The sequence below is a fragment of the Gopherus evgoodei genome, chromosome 2, assembly GCF_007399415.2.
Source record: "Gopherus evgoodei ecotype Sinaloan lineage chromosome 2, rGopEvg1_v1.p, whole genome shotgun sequence".
In the NCBI taxonomy this organism is placed as follows: Eukaryota; Metazoa; Chordata; order Testudines; family Testudinidae; genus Gopherus; species Gopherus evgoodei.
In genome coordinates, this window is record NC_044323.1 from 81197624 (window position 1) to 81211015 (window position 13392).

The 13392-nt window shown below is 41.1% G+C and overlaps 1 protein-coding gene across 1 annotated transcript; it reads left to right on the top strand.

Annotated features, from left to right (window-relative positions):
* The first annotated feature begins 7382 nt into the window (after positions 1-7382).
* Positions 7383-8426, top strand: XCR1 (X-C motif chemokine receptor 1). The gene has a single exon (XM_030549339.1). The coding sequence runs from the start codon at positions 7383-7385 to the stop codon at positions 8424-8426; it is 1044 nt and encodes a 347-aa protein (XP_030405199.1).
* The last annotated feature ends 4966 nt before the right edge of the window (positions 8427-13392 follow it).

Here is a 13392-nt window from a genome sequence, read left to right on the forward strand (position 1 = left end):
ACGGCAGGGGTAACTTTCAAGGTGATATAGTAGAGATTGTTAAATTCCAGGCAGCCATGATCTTTGAGGATACATCCCTTTTTGATGGTCTCAAAGGGCTACTGCAGAGTCCTGCTGGAAAGAGTGGGTGGTCAACCAGAGCCCTACACTGCCAGATTCTTAACAGAGATGATCCACCAATCAGTTTGTACAAGGTGGCTTGGGAAGTTGCCCTATTGTGGTGGGGAAAAACAAGGCAGCTCTGCCTAGAAATGTTTGGGCAAAGATTAAATGCCAGTTGCTGGGAAAGGCTTGTGAAATGGTGCCACAGGAGTGCAAAGCTGTGCATGCTAAGGCCTTCTCTGCAGGCAGCTAAGAGTTTTGATATCTAACAGTTAGGGATGTGAGCTGAGTCATGAGTCTACCGCATATGGCTTCTTCTTTCCTGACTCTAACCCCAGTTTGCATGTAATGTATTCTTACTCCTTGAGTCTCAAAAAGCTGCATGAAATCATTCACAACACATGTGCTGTAGAAGAACATATTGGCAATGCTGGTTGGAATCCATTCAAGTGCTTAGCTTCTGTTTCGCAGAACTATGTATTTAGGAATGCTTCTTAGCTGGTTTCTGACTTTCTGGGGTACTGCCGTTTGATGCTATTAAAATAAAAGGGCTAGTCTCTAGAAGCAGTCGACTGCCATTTTGAGAAGTAGGTGATGTTTCAGGGGCCCTAGGGTAAACAAACAAAATAGCCTGCACTAACGGGCCAGTCCTACTAAGTCACATCTATCTGAATCCCCTTCCTTAGTGATGAATTGGCTCTGTGGGTCCATTCGTTCTGTCTGGCAGGATCTGTGGGTCTGTTAGTCAGTCTGGAAGAGTCTGTGTCCCTGCTATCAGTCATCTCCTCCTCAGTTGCCATTTCCTCCTCAGTTGCCATTTCAAGTGGGAATGCCCACTGTGCTTGTCAGGAAGTTATGGTTCTGTCTCAGTATGCCATAGAGCTGTTTGTCATGGGGATGGTCGTGGGAGCAGCATCAGCCTTGAGGCTGTTCTCAGTCTTTTGGATGCCTTCTGCAGCTCCTTCCCCTGTGCCTGGCATTGGCCCTTGTCTCTGTACCCCTAGATTGCTAGGTCAAAGTGCCTTGGTTTGGTTTGCCCAAAGACATAGGCTTCCTTGGAATTTAATTACATGAAGTTTTATATTTATTCTCTTCCTAACCTAAGATAATGCTGTCTAATACATATGTATGTTTCTGCTGAGAGGCTAAGGTTCTAATGCATAATCTTAAAATAAAGACCGGAGCACACATCTGAGTACTCAAGTTGATCTCATACCATCTTTACCACGCAAATAACTCCATTGACCTCAAGGGCGTGACTCCTGATTTACAGTAGTGTAGTCAAGAAGAGAATTAGGCCCACAACTTTATTTTTGGAGTTCATTTTTTTTCAGAAGATGTTATCCTTCAGTTGCATGCTGAACTAAGGCATGCAAAACAGTATGTGCGCAGTTAGAATTATTCTTCATTCTTTTAACTAGGTAGAATTACTCTCATGAAAAAAATTCTAAGCATTGCATTTGAAGTGTCCCCTATGCACAGCTCTCTCAGCCGAATGAGTGGCTGATGCTAAGGGCTTGTCTAAAGACATAAGTTGTACCATTTTAGCTATTCCTGTATAGTGAAAGAAGCACGGCCCCCTTGATGTATAAGCAGCTATACATCTGGAAGGAATCCTTATACCAATATAATTGTGTTCACACCAGTGGGTTGTACTGGTATAACTCTTTTGGGTTAAAAAAAATAACACCCTACCCAATATAGCTATACTGATACAAAATCTGTGTACAGACTTGGCCTACCTCTTGGAGATCTGAATATGAATTTTCTTCTGCCTTGTCAACATCCAAACTTGTACTGCTATAACCAAATCATTTAAAAAACAAACAAACCCACCACCACTTTTAAATTAGTGCAATTTTATGTGTAGATGATTTATGGCGCATGTTGCCTCCAGTCTAGACCATCTATCTATGGTAAGGTAATATGGGAGTAGGGCTAGCTCAGTAGTTTGTGCATTGGCCTACTAAGTCCAGCATTGTGCGTTCAATTCTTGAGAGGGCCATTTAGGGATCTATCTGGGAATTGGTCCTGCTTTGGGGGTTGGACTAGATGACCTCCTGAGGTCCCTTCTAACTCTAATATTCTGTGGATGAAAAGAGATTGAAACAGTCATCAAACTGCAAGAGCAGCTACAGGTTGATAAAGATAAACAATCAAATTAAAAGTATGAAAAGCTACCACTAGACTACATTGTATGCATCTCTTGTACTAGATCAAAGGTTGACAACCTTTCAGAAGTGGTATGCCAAGTCTTCATTTACTCACTCTAATTTAAGGTTGCGCATGCCAGTAACACATTTTAACATTTTTAGAAGGTCTCTTTCGATAAGTCTATAATATATAACTATTGTTGTATGTAAAGTAAATGTTTAAGAAGCTTCTTTCTGGTTTTCAGCCAAAAAAACTGAAAAGTCCTGTCTCCTCCCCCTGGATCCCCAAATGAAAAGTTTAAAAGGAAAGCAGACACTTTCTGTGAAAATTTAACATAATCAAAAACTAAATTTGGGTTTTGACGAAACTTTTTAGCCACATAAGTGTTCACTTTCAGTCCCTGTTCATGTTTATTTAGGATTGAGTTGGCAAACTAATGTGTGTCCCTGCATATCCTTGTAACTCCACTGGCTTAAATGAGCTTACAGCAGCTGCCCATTTGCTCCTAAAGGTTTTAAAACAAACAAAAACCTACACAGCAGGCAGTGTAAAGGCTGTTTAAAGCCTAAAAATGCCTATAATTGTGTCTTGTAAGTGGATGGTGCTTATTATACAACCACATTATTATTATAAATAATTGTACTGCAAATCTTTAAGCTTAAATTAATCACCATTTTTAACACATAGTTCATGTAGTTTTGAAATTATGAATGAAACTGCTAGAAGAAAATGTGAGGTTTATTTTAAAACATCTTCCTATATTAGTGAAAGTCATATTTCCTCATTTGTGACATTACCACAGAAGGTGTGTTGACGGGGAAAAAAAAGAAGTTTGGAACAAAACAATGTAACCACTGAGAACAGCAAATGTAGGAAAAAAAGTGTTTTTGTTTTTGTTTTTAATTAATAGCTGAAGCTAATGTTACTGCCTGTGTACAATTAAAACAATATTCCTAAATGTGCAACAATGGTAGGAATTATTCTAACTAGAACAGTGTATTTTGTTCTCTTCATATATGTCCTATGGCAAAAATTAGGGAAATTTCTACCTTCAGAGCCAAACTCAGTTTGGTTATATGAGTATAAATCCTGAGTAATTTCACTTCCAATAGTGGTGTTATCTGCATTTAGCTGGTAACTGAAACATCAGGGCTGAATGCGTGTTAATCATGTGTGTTTGCCTGCCCCATATGCATTTTAATTGATACCCCCATGTACAGTAGTGTGTTCTCATGAAGAAAGAGCAAAGTGAAGGAAGACTTGGGGTTTGATCCTGGGAGTCTCACATTGAATATAAAGCAAGGAGGACTGACAATCTGGCCCTTACAGGTATTTAGGTGCCTAAGCCTGCAGATAGGCGCTTTGTGGGATTTTCAGAAGTGCCTACCTACCATTTTATTAAGTAGCAAATACCTGTGCCTTTAACCAAAGATTGCCTGGTTTGTGATGTCTTGGGTTTTCAATGCTCCTTGCTTGATGTTTGTGAGGATAGAACAGGAACAAGTTAGTTTTCATCAAGCACTATTTCTTGTGAATTATTTGATCATAGGGTTATGACTTGCTGTAAGGCTATTTTAAAATGTTTTTACAATGACCCTGCATGTATGTCTTCTCTCTGAAGTCCACAGGCCCAGCCCAGTCATCACCTAGTTATTTTCCAATTTCTATTTCTGTTTATGCTGGGGTTGCACACGTCTTTAGGTGTCTCTTGGAGGGAACCTAGAAGCCTTGCTGATATCCTGAGGAGGGTTAATGAGGGTGAAGCAGTTCTCTTCTCCAGAACTGCTAACCAGAATCCAAGGTAGGGAGCTCTGAGGAAACTTAAGAGCTACTCTAGAGAGCTGATACTTTGGGGGTTTGTATATTTTAGTTTGCTTGTAAAACAGCATAGCAGGAGAATGACTAGAGACTGTTGCCAACTTTGTGTCAATTTGAGTTTCAGGCTCTTCTGAAATGGCTAGTATGTCAGCAGCAGGCCCAGAAAACAGGCCAACAGCAGTTTTGGCAGGCCCAGATAACAGCACAACAACAGCAAGAGCAGTTTCAGAAGCTATTATTTCACGGGCACATCACCATGGACAAGCTGGCTACTTCAAGCAGCAGTTCCAGCTCCACCCTGTCTAAGTACAGAGGCCTGTCTGATCAAATTTGAGTGAGTGGCTACCATAACCCAGTGGTGTCACGACCAGGTCTTGGGTGGTCAATCAGATCTAGTGATCAGAGTGGGAGTCAAGCTGAGTCGGTACCAGAAGATCAGAGTCTGAGACAGGCAAGAGGGCAAACCAGGAGTCAGGTATCAGCAGGCAGGCAGGGCCAGGTACTGGGACGTCAGAGTCCAAGATAGGCCAGAGGGTAAATCAAGAGTCAGGTTTGGGCAAGGCAGCAGGCTCGGAAGCTGGATTCTGGGATCTCCCACACTCAGGATCTGAAGCAAGGGCAGTCTGAATTGTTGCTCATACAACTCCCTGTCATGGCTTCCTGGCTTAAGTACTACTGTCAGCCAATCAGTGGGCTGGGAGGAGCTGCTACTCAGGTCCTGCTGTGCGGTTCTTCCTGCTAGTCCCAGCTTCACAAGGTCCTCTGGCAAGAGTCTAGCATAACCTTCCTGGGGTGATGTGGAGGGTCAGTGGGCTAACATCCCCTAGGACTCCCACTTCTAGTCCTGCAGGTTCTTACAATGGGTTACTGAGCCATGGGCCCCGAGTGAGGAGGCCACTGCTGCTAACAGGGAATATGCCAATGACTGATGGTATTATTGTTTAGGGCATACCCTGAGAGTTACTGGTACAAATTCCTCTCAGAATTGTGACCTCCCAACACCAGCAAATAGGTCAGTGTCTGAGGTGCGCATCAGGGAAGAATTTTGCCCTTTAATTTTAGGTCTTAATCAAAATCTGGAGTTGTCAGGTTCAAACATTCATCTGTCATGTATTTATTGACTTCCATTTCATTTGAATGATACCAGTAAAAGATCCCAGGTTCATAATCATTTTAAAAAAATCACCTTGCCCTTCCTATAAATCAATGTGTAGCAGAAAAGGGAATGGTGGCATCACTCACAGAAGCTATCAGTAGTAAAAATGGTCATTTATAACAGATGTCTCAATTTTTGGATGTCCCACTTGAAATGTCATAGACTTGATATTCAGAAGTGCTGATCACCTTCTGTTCCCGTTGACTCAACTAAGGCTCTGGGAATTTAACACTTCTGGAAGAATCCGGCTATACGTATCCTAAGTTGGGCTCACCAGAACTGAAGCATACAAAATCAGAGGCCACTTTTGAGAAGTTGGTCTTAAAGTGATAAACTCTGGGCCAGTTCCTATAGGTTGCCTTCTGAAGTCAATGGTCATAAGAGCTTCTTTTAAACATTGGCACAGAGGAAGTCATTGGCAGTGCACAAGTTTTACTGGTCCTACAGAACCTAGGAACTATGCTCCATGTTCCTGAGCGCCATCCACTAGCACTTTGTCTATTAACTTTTTACATATACACAGCCATAGAGCACTCCTGCAACAAATAGAACTACTCACGTAAATAAGGAAAGCCCGTAAATGATCTATGAGATTTTTTCCTTCAGATTTGCATTACTGTAAAAGTCACAGATAGTGAGTCAAAGGGAACAACACAAGGAAGGACTCAAGGAGAAAAGTTCAGGAAAGGAAGGTAGAGAAGAGGGAAATGCAGCAACATCATGAGTCTGCTTCTGTTCCTATTGAAATCAGTGACTAAATTTCTGTTTACTTCAACACCATTGGATCAACACCATTGGATCTTTTAGAATCACCTTTGTCTGGCTTGTCCTCGTCCGTCCCTCCACGAACACAAGTTGACGCCACACCATTCTATTTTGTTGTGAGCACGTTCTTTCCATTTCTAGCCAAAGAGTTTTGTCATGGGATTGGCCCAGTGCATTTTTGGTCTGCCCAGTGATCGCTTGTGGTATCTGGGGATCCAGTCACTGATGTGGATTGTCCACCTATTGTCTTGCCTGCAGACTACATGAGCCGCCCATCTTTGCTTTGCCTCGTACATCGCCTGCACTACATCATTCACCTCTGTACACCTTCAGATCTCTTCATGTGATCACGGAGTGAAATCTTACACATTTGCCTTTCCATTGCTTTCTGGGTGACAGCAAATTTTTCTTTCTCTGCTTTCATTGTTGACCAGCTTTCTGCTCTGTATATCATTGCTGGCAGAACAGTGGAGTTAAACAGTTCTTTCCTTTTCTTCATGGGCAGTTCACCATTCATTAAAGACTTCATTATATTGTTGAAACTTGCCCACTCCACCTTTCTCCTCCTTCTGCATTTCCCTTTGAACGAGTTATCTCTTCTCAGCTGCTGACCCAGATAAATATATTTGTCAACCTCCTCAATTTCTTTCCCATTTACAGTGATGATTCCTTCTGCACAATGCTCATTCTTCATTTACGTTGTCTTCAACATGTTCACTTCCAACTCAATATCATGCGAAAGTGTTTGCAGTTGCTGCAAGTTGTTCTGTTTTAGAATACCAGTTTGAAAATCCTCTCATTACTAATGTTAATCTATTTGTATTTGTTATCTGATTCTATACTGGCATTGGAAATGTGCTTGGTTTTATAAGTTTCTGCAGAATTGAATCTTGAAACAGGATCACATGTTGGGTAAAGAGTGTAGAATTCAGAGAATTTTAAATGGAATTTAAATATCTTTTCAGAACAGTATAAAAGCTGGATGGGTTCTGAAGTCCTGATAACTGTTCTTTAATATAAAAACGTCAATGTGCACACAATTCTAGCTGAAATTATCCCAGGTAAAATATTCAATTGTTGGCAGCTATAATGTGCAAACTGATTAACTTGCTTTTGAGACTTTGAATTTTAACTAATTAAAAAATGCAAGAATTAAAGTCTGTGCTTAATATTCTATTAATGTAAAATTCCATTTATGATCATATTCCAGTTCCTCAAAGTAAATACATAAAGTTACCACCCCTACACTTTCACTGCTCTATTTTTGTTTCATTGCAAGCTACAAGAGTTCCAACCCCCACAAAGCAACGAGATTTTTATAATTTTTCTGTGACCAGTAGGGTCTTCTTGACAGTTCCATTTGTGTCATTTAGGTTCATACATCCAAATGGATGAATCCAGCTTTGACTTAAACTCATTTCCAGACTACTATGAGGAGTATGGGAACTTGACTAATTATACTGGCTCTGGTAATGTGTGTGAAATGGATGACCTCCACGCATTTGGTGCCCATCTCACCACCATCCTGTACTCTCTTGCGTTTGTTCTTAGCCTGCTGGGAAATAGTTTGGTGTTATGGATCCTGATGAAGTATGAAAGCCTTGTGTCTTTAACAAACATCTTCATCATGAACCTTTGCATCTCCGACCTGGTCTTCTCTTGCATGCTGCCCTTCTGGATTGTGTATCATTTGCATGGATGGATTTTTGGTGATTTCCTCTGCAAGGCTGTGAATACTGTTTTCTCCATCAGCTACTACAGTGGTATTGTCTTTTTGACCATAATGACTATTCTCCGGCATATGGCAGTTGTGAACCCTTTGTCAACCTTGAGTACTCAGACACGCCAGTGTGGCATTCAGGTGAGCTTGGCCATTTGGACTGCTAGCATATTAGTTGTGGTTCCTGAGATGATTTTCACCCAAGTGCAAACTGATCTGGATGGTTTCAGTACCTGCGATTACACTGACTTACATTGGAAAAGGGTAGAAATTTATCAGCGAAATGTCTTCTTTCTCTTTTCCTTTACTGTTATTGTATTTTGTTACGTCAAGATACTGAAAATTCTGCTCAGAACAAGATCTCATAGGAAGCACAGAACTGTGAGACTCATCTTTACCATTGTGGTAGCTTTTTTCCTGAGTTGGGCACCTTATAATATATTCTGTTTCCTGCAAACTTTGCCAGCTCATTACATCTTTCTGAACTGTGAGATTCAAAAAAACATTGCATATGCCTTCTACATCAGCCGCAAAATTGCCTTTTCCCACTGCTGCCTCAACCCTGTGCTCTATGTATTTGTTGGAGTCAAATTCAGAAGACATTTGATGCACCTATGCAATTACCTCTGGCCATGCAATAATGGGAAAATCTCCAGCCCCAGGATTTATTCTCATGGCAAATTCCACTATGAAGATGCTTCCATTTACTGAAGGCTGCTCTGCAGTGCTAAGCATGAGTGAAATGTTAATGGCTTTAAAATCTGAAAAACAGTTGATTTTAGAGGCATTCACCTGAAAGACACAAATTTATTCTTTGTGAATATTTGAGCTGTGGAGAAATAATAGAAAATGTATTTCTATGAGGAGGGGGTAACATCTATTTTATTTGCAGATATCATCTCTAGGCTTTTCTAGTTAAGGGACCAATTTCTGCTATCACTTACATTCCTGCAATTCCATCATATCCAATACCTTTGAAGCAGAGTAAATGAGACCAAAACTCATCCACTGTCTCTACTTGGGATTAAGCCAGGTCTTATTAGTTTGGCAGTAGCTTCATAAGTCAGAATACCTGATGTTTTCAAGGTAAACTTTTCACGGTTGCTGTGTATAAAGCTATTAATATTGTAAGCTTAACACAAACCCATTTTCTGATCCTCAATAGGAAGTTTTGGTGGTTGATGCGTGGTAGAAGGAATTAAGTTAATGATTGTGTTAATACTTTCTTAATTCTTGTAAAGTCATAGTATAGAGTGAAGAATCAGTCTGCTTCATTTCTTGTTTTGATAGTGATATGTCAATAGATATTTTCCTTTATTTGTAAAATTTTTCCTTTAGAAAGCTAGAATAGTAGGTCTTAATGTAAATACTTGTTTTGCAGTTCCAGCTGGTTTCTAAAATGCTTCATCTATGTACACAGGTGTTTGAATCCCTGAAAAGCAGGCCCAGTCAAAGTTAGTCATGCACATATCTTTGAAAAAAGAGCTAGGAGTACTTGTGGCACCTCAGAGATGAACAAATTTATTTGAGCATAAGCTTTTCCACTTCATTGAATGTATGCAGTGGAAAATACAGTAGGAAGATATATATACTCAGAGAATATGAAAAAATGGGTGTTGCCATACCAACTGTAACAAGAGTAATCAATTAAGGTGGGCGATCATCAGCAGGAAGGAAAAAAAAACTTTTGTAGTGATAATCAGGGTGGCCCATTTTCAACAGTTGACAAGAAGGTGTAAGTAATAGTAGGGGGAAAAATTAGTATGGGGAAATAGTATTTATTTTTTGTAATGACCCATCCGCACCCAGTCTTTATTCAAGCCTAATTTAATGGTGTTCAGTTTGCAAATTAATTCCAATTCTGCAGTTTCTTGTTGGAGTCTGTTTCTGAAGTTGTTTTTGTTTTGGAATATTGCTACTTTGAGGACTTTGAGTGTTCTCTGACTGGTTTTTGAATGTTATAATTCTTTAAGTCTGATTTCTGTCCATTTATTCTTTTGCGTAGAGACTGTCCAGTTTGGCCAAGTACATGGCAGAGGGGCATTGTTGGTACATGATGGCATATATCACACTGGTAGATGTGCAGATGAACGAGCGTTTGATAGTGTGACTGATGTGATTCAGGTGACTGGTGTCACCTGAACAGATATGTGGACAGAGTTGGCAACAGGTTTTGTTGCAAGGATGGGTTCCTGGGTTAGTTTTTTTTGTTTGGTGTGTGGTTGCTGGTAAATATTTCCTTCAAGTTGGGGGGCTGTCTGTAAGCGAGGACTAGTCTGTATTCCCAAGATCTGTGCGAGTGAGGGATCATCCTTCAGGATAGGTTGTAGATCCTTGATTATACGCTGGAGAGGTTTTAATTGGGGGCTGAAGGTGATGGGTAGTGGCAATCTGTTACATAGGACAAGCCCAACAAAAAAAGTATCTACACACGTATATACACGTTCTCTGTGTATATATATCTTCCTACTCTATTTTCCACTGCATGCATCCAATGAAGTGAGTTTTAACCCATGAAAGCTTATGCCCAAATAAATTTGTTAGTCTCTAAGGTGCCACAAGTACTCCTCATTCTTTTTGCTGATACAAACTAACATGGCTACCACTCTGAAACCTGTCACACATGTTTGAGTATACCAGCTTATGCATACAAATACGAGATGTGCCTATGCAACTCGGGTATTTGCATCTTTGTCTAGCCAAGTTAGGCACCTACCTTTGTGTGCAAATACCCGATTGGTGTGTGAGATTTTTGATATTTATATGCAGCATTTAGGCATGTGCAAACACTTGCATGCACACAGCTTTGTGCCCAAAGCACAAACCTTTCAGGCACTTCCCCCAGCCCCTTGGCTGGGAATGGGAAACCGCGGCTAATGGGAGCTGCTGGGGGCAGTGCCTGAAGCAACAGCCACACACACCCCTGCATCCCTCCTTCTGCAGGTTCCATCAGCTTCCCAGAGTGCCGCAGGGGCAGGGCAGGCAGGCAGGGAGCCCGCCCTGCTCCCAGTGCGCGTCAGGCCGGAGCCTGCTTCCTGAGCCCCTCCTGCAGCCAAACCCCCTGCCCTGAGCCCCCTGCCATGCCCCGCACTCTTCTTGCACCCTGACCCCCTGCTGCACCCTGCACCCCTCCTGTATCCCAACCTCCTGCCCTGAGCCCCTTGCCGCACCCTGCATACCCTAACCCCCTCCCACACTCCTCACCCATCCTGCACCCCAACTCCCTGTCCTGAGCCCCTGCCACACCCCACACTGCTCCTGCACCCCCTTGGGGCAGGAAGGGGGCGAGTTGGGGTGGGGATTTCAGGGAAGGGGTTGGAATGGGGGCAGGGAAGGGATGGGAAGAGGCGGGGTAGGGGCAGGGCCTCATGGAAGGGTTTGGAGTGGGGGCAGGGCCAATGGAGGCGGAAGGGAGGTGTCAGTAAATGCAGTCCTCGGGCCAATGTACTAGTCCTCATGTGGCCCTCATGGTCATTTGAGTTTGAGACCCCTGGTCTAGTCTGACCTCCTGTAACAATCATTTTTAAAAGCAAATGTATTTTTAAATTGTTAATTCAATTGACTTGGGTTTTTTATGTATTTTCAATACAAAACTATATATTATTGCAATGGGATTATTGAGGTGCTAAACACATAAGTCAAGAAGTATTAACTGAAGATTTTCAGATTAACCCTAACCCTAACCCTAAACTCTGTATTTTCCCTCCAAGCCATGAGTGTTACGTTTGTTGCCTACTCACATTACTGATGCTCTGGAAACCAGTGCTTGCGATTTCTTAACCTTGGTGTAGAATCTGAAACATAACATTGAATTTATTTAGTTCTTTGCAATGAACCCTGAACTAGTTCTTGATTCCATTTGGTAACCCCCTTTCCTAAGCAACCACTTTACAGCATTCCCATGTGGTTCCAACTACAGTTTAATCTGATCTGTAGTTAAAGTTGACCTTTAGTAGGCAACAGATTCTGGGGTGGTTGTTTGAAGAAATGTTTCACTGTACTTCTTTAGTCTGTGCCTGAATTCAGCTACCACAACTAAATTCTCAATCAGTCCACCATGCATTTGAGTTACTGTGGGGAAATCCATCCATCTCATTAAACATGTGAGTTTACCCTTTCAGTACAGCTAACACTTTTGGGATGATAAGCCTTTCCACTGTCTTTAGCTGAGGTATCTTGGCTTGCGGTGGAGGCTTCCAGCCAAAGGAACTCATCAAAAGACCACTGAAATCAAGGAGATTCTTTCCACTGACTTCAACAGACTTTAAATCAGGGCAAAAATGCCTTCAGCTATACAGATGGACTACCCAAAGGAAAATGGGTCTGATTCAGGAGTACCTCTAGAAATAGTTCCATTGACTTCAACAAAGCTACACCAGTGTAAACAAGAGTAAAATAAATCCTTGTGTATCTGCATCATTCGAAAGATTCTGAAAACTTAACTATGACAGATGCTATGAGGCACCCTTTATAATTCTTGTTTTGGTTTTATTTCATACCCTATATAAGGCTGGACAATATAATAAAGGAATAAGATTAACCATGTGGATTGTTTTTCGGTTTGGTTTTTAGTTTTTGTTTTTTAGCTTTAAACAGTTTAGTTAAATGTGCTTGATTTTTAACTTGTGTGTGATTTGGTTAGGATATCTGTATTTCTGAAAAAATAGAAAATTGAATTTTACTAATGCAGAATAACATGTAACATTTTGTATTTTCTGTCTTTGATTAATTCCTATTAAAACTGTACCTGAAATATTTGCAGTTTATGTGACTGTGAGCTTATTTGTCTGCACAGTGCCTACCTCACTGGGGCCCTGGTCTGTAACTGGGGTTCTCAGATGCTACTATAATATAAAATATCTAGCTCTTATATAACAGTTTTTACACCTACAGATCTCAAAGTGCTTTATGAGGAGGTTAATCTTATTATCCCTATTTTACAGATGGAAAAACCAAGGTACAGAGAAGAATAGTGATTTGCCTAAGGTCACCCATGGGTTAATGGTAAACCCAGGATTAGAACTCAGCTGTCCTGAGTCCCAGTCCACTACTCCATCTACTAGGCTACACTGTCTTTCTATACATAAATGTATTATCCAAAACAAGAATATGGACTATAAGCCACTATAGGGAAGTATGAATTCTGGGTAGACCAAAGGGCTACCTATCTGAGCAAAGGTATGCACTTCTGACTCTAGGTTTGAGTGATGTGAGTACTGCAGCTGTATTTCCTTTGGTAATTTTGCATATAACTGGTTAAATTACATTATTAGTGTTCTCCAGTAGTTTATACATCAGAAAAGTAAAAGGAAAACTCTTTCAAATAATGGGCAGGGCCAAAGACCTTGGAAACACACTTCCATTCCCCTCCATTCATTTGTTTGTGTGAGCAGTGGCTCACATGGATGTAGTGATACTTGAGAATTCTGCCACTGATACTCAAGCAATCTGGAGAGTAGCATAAGGGTGAAAAGGATCATCATTGGTTGTATGTGAAATTAGGTGAAGGCAGGTCTTAAGGCAAATGCCATATACATCTACAGAGGAAAAATGCCCCTTTCGAAATGCTCACTCCCATGCTGGGGCCACTGGAAAGTTTCCCTGTGCCCTTGCTAGCTAGGTGTTTTCATTTAATTTTTTTTAATTTAAAAACTTTAGTTTTAAAACCAGAGGGATG

Coding starts and splice junctions, on each gene's coding strand:
- XCR1 (XM_030549339.1), top strand. CDS start 7,383: ATGGATGAATCCAGCTTTGACTTAAACTCATTTCCAGACTACTATGAG.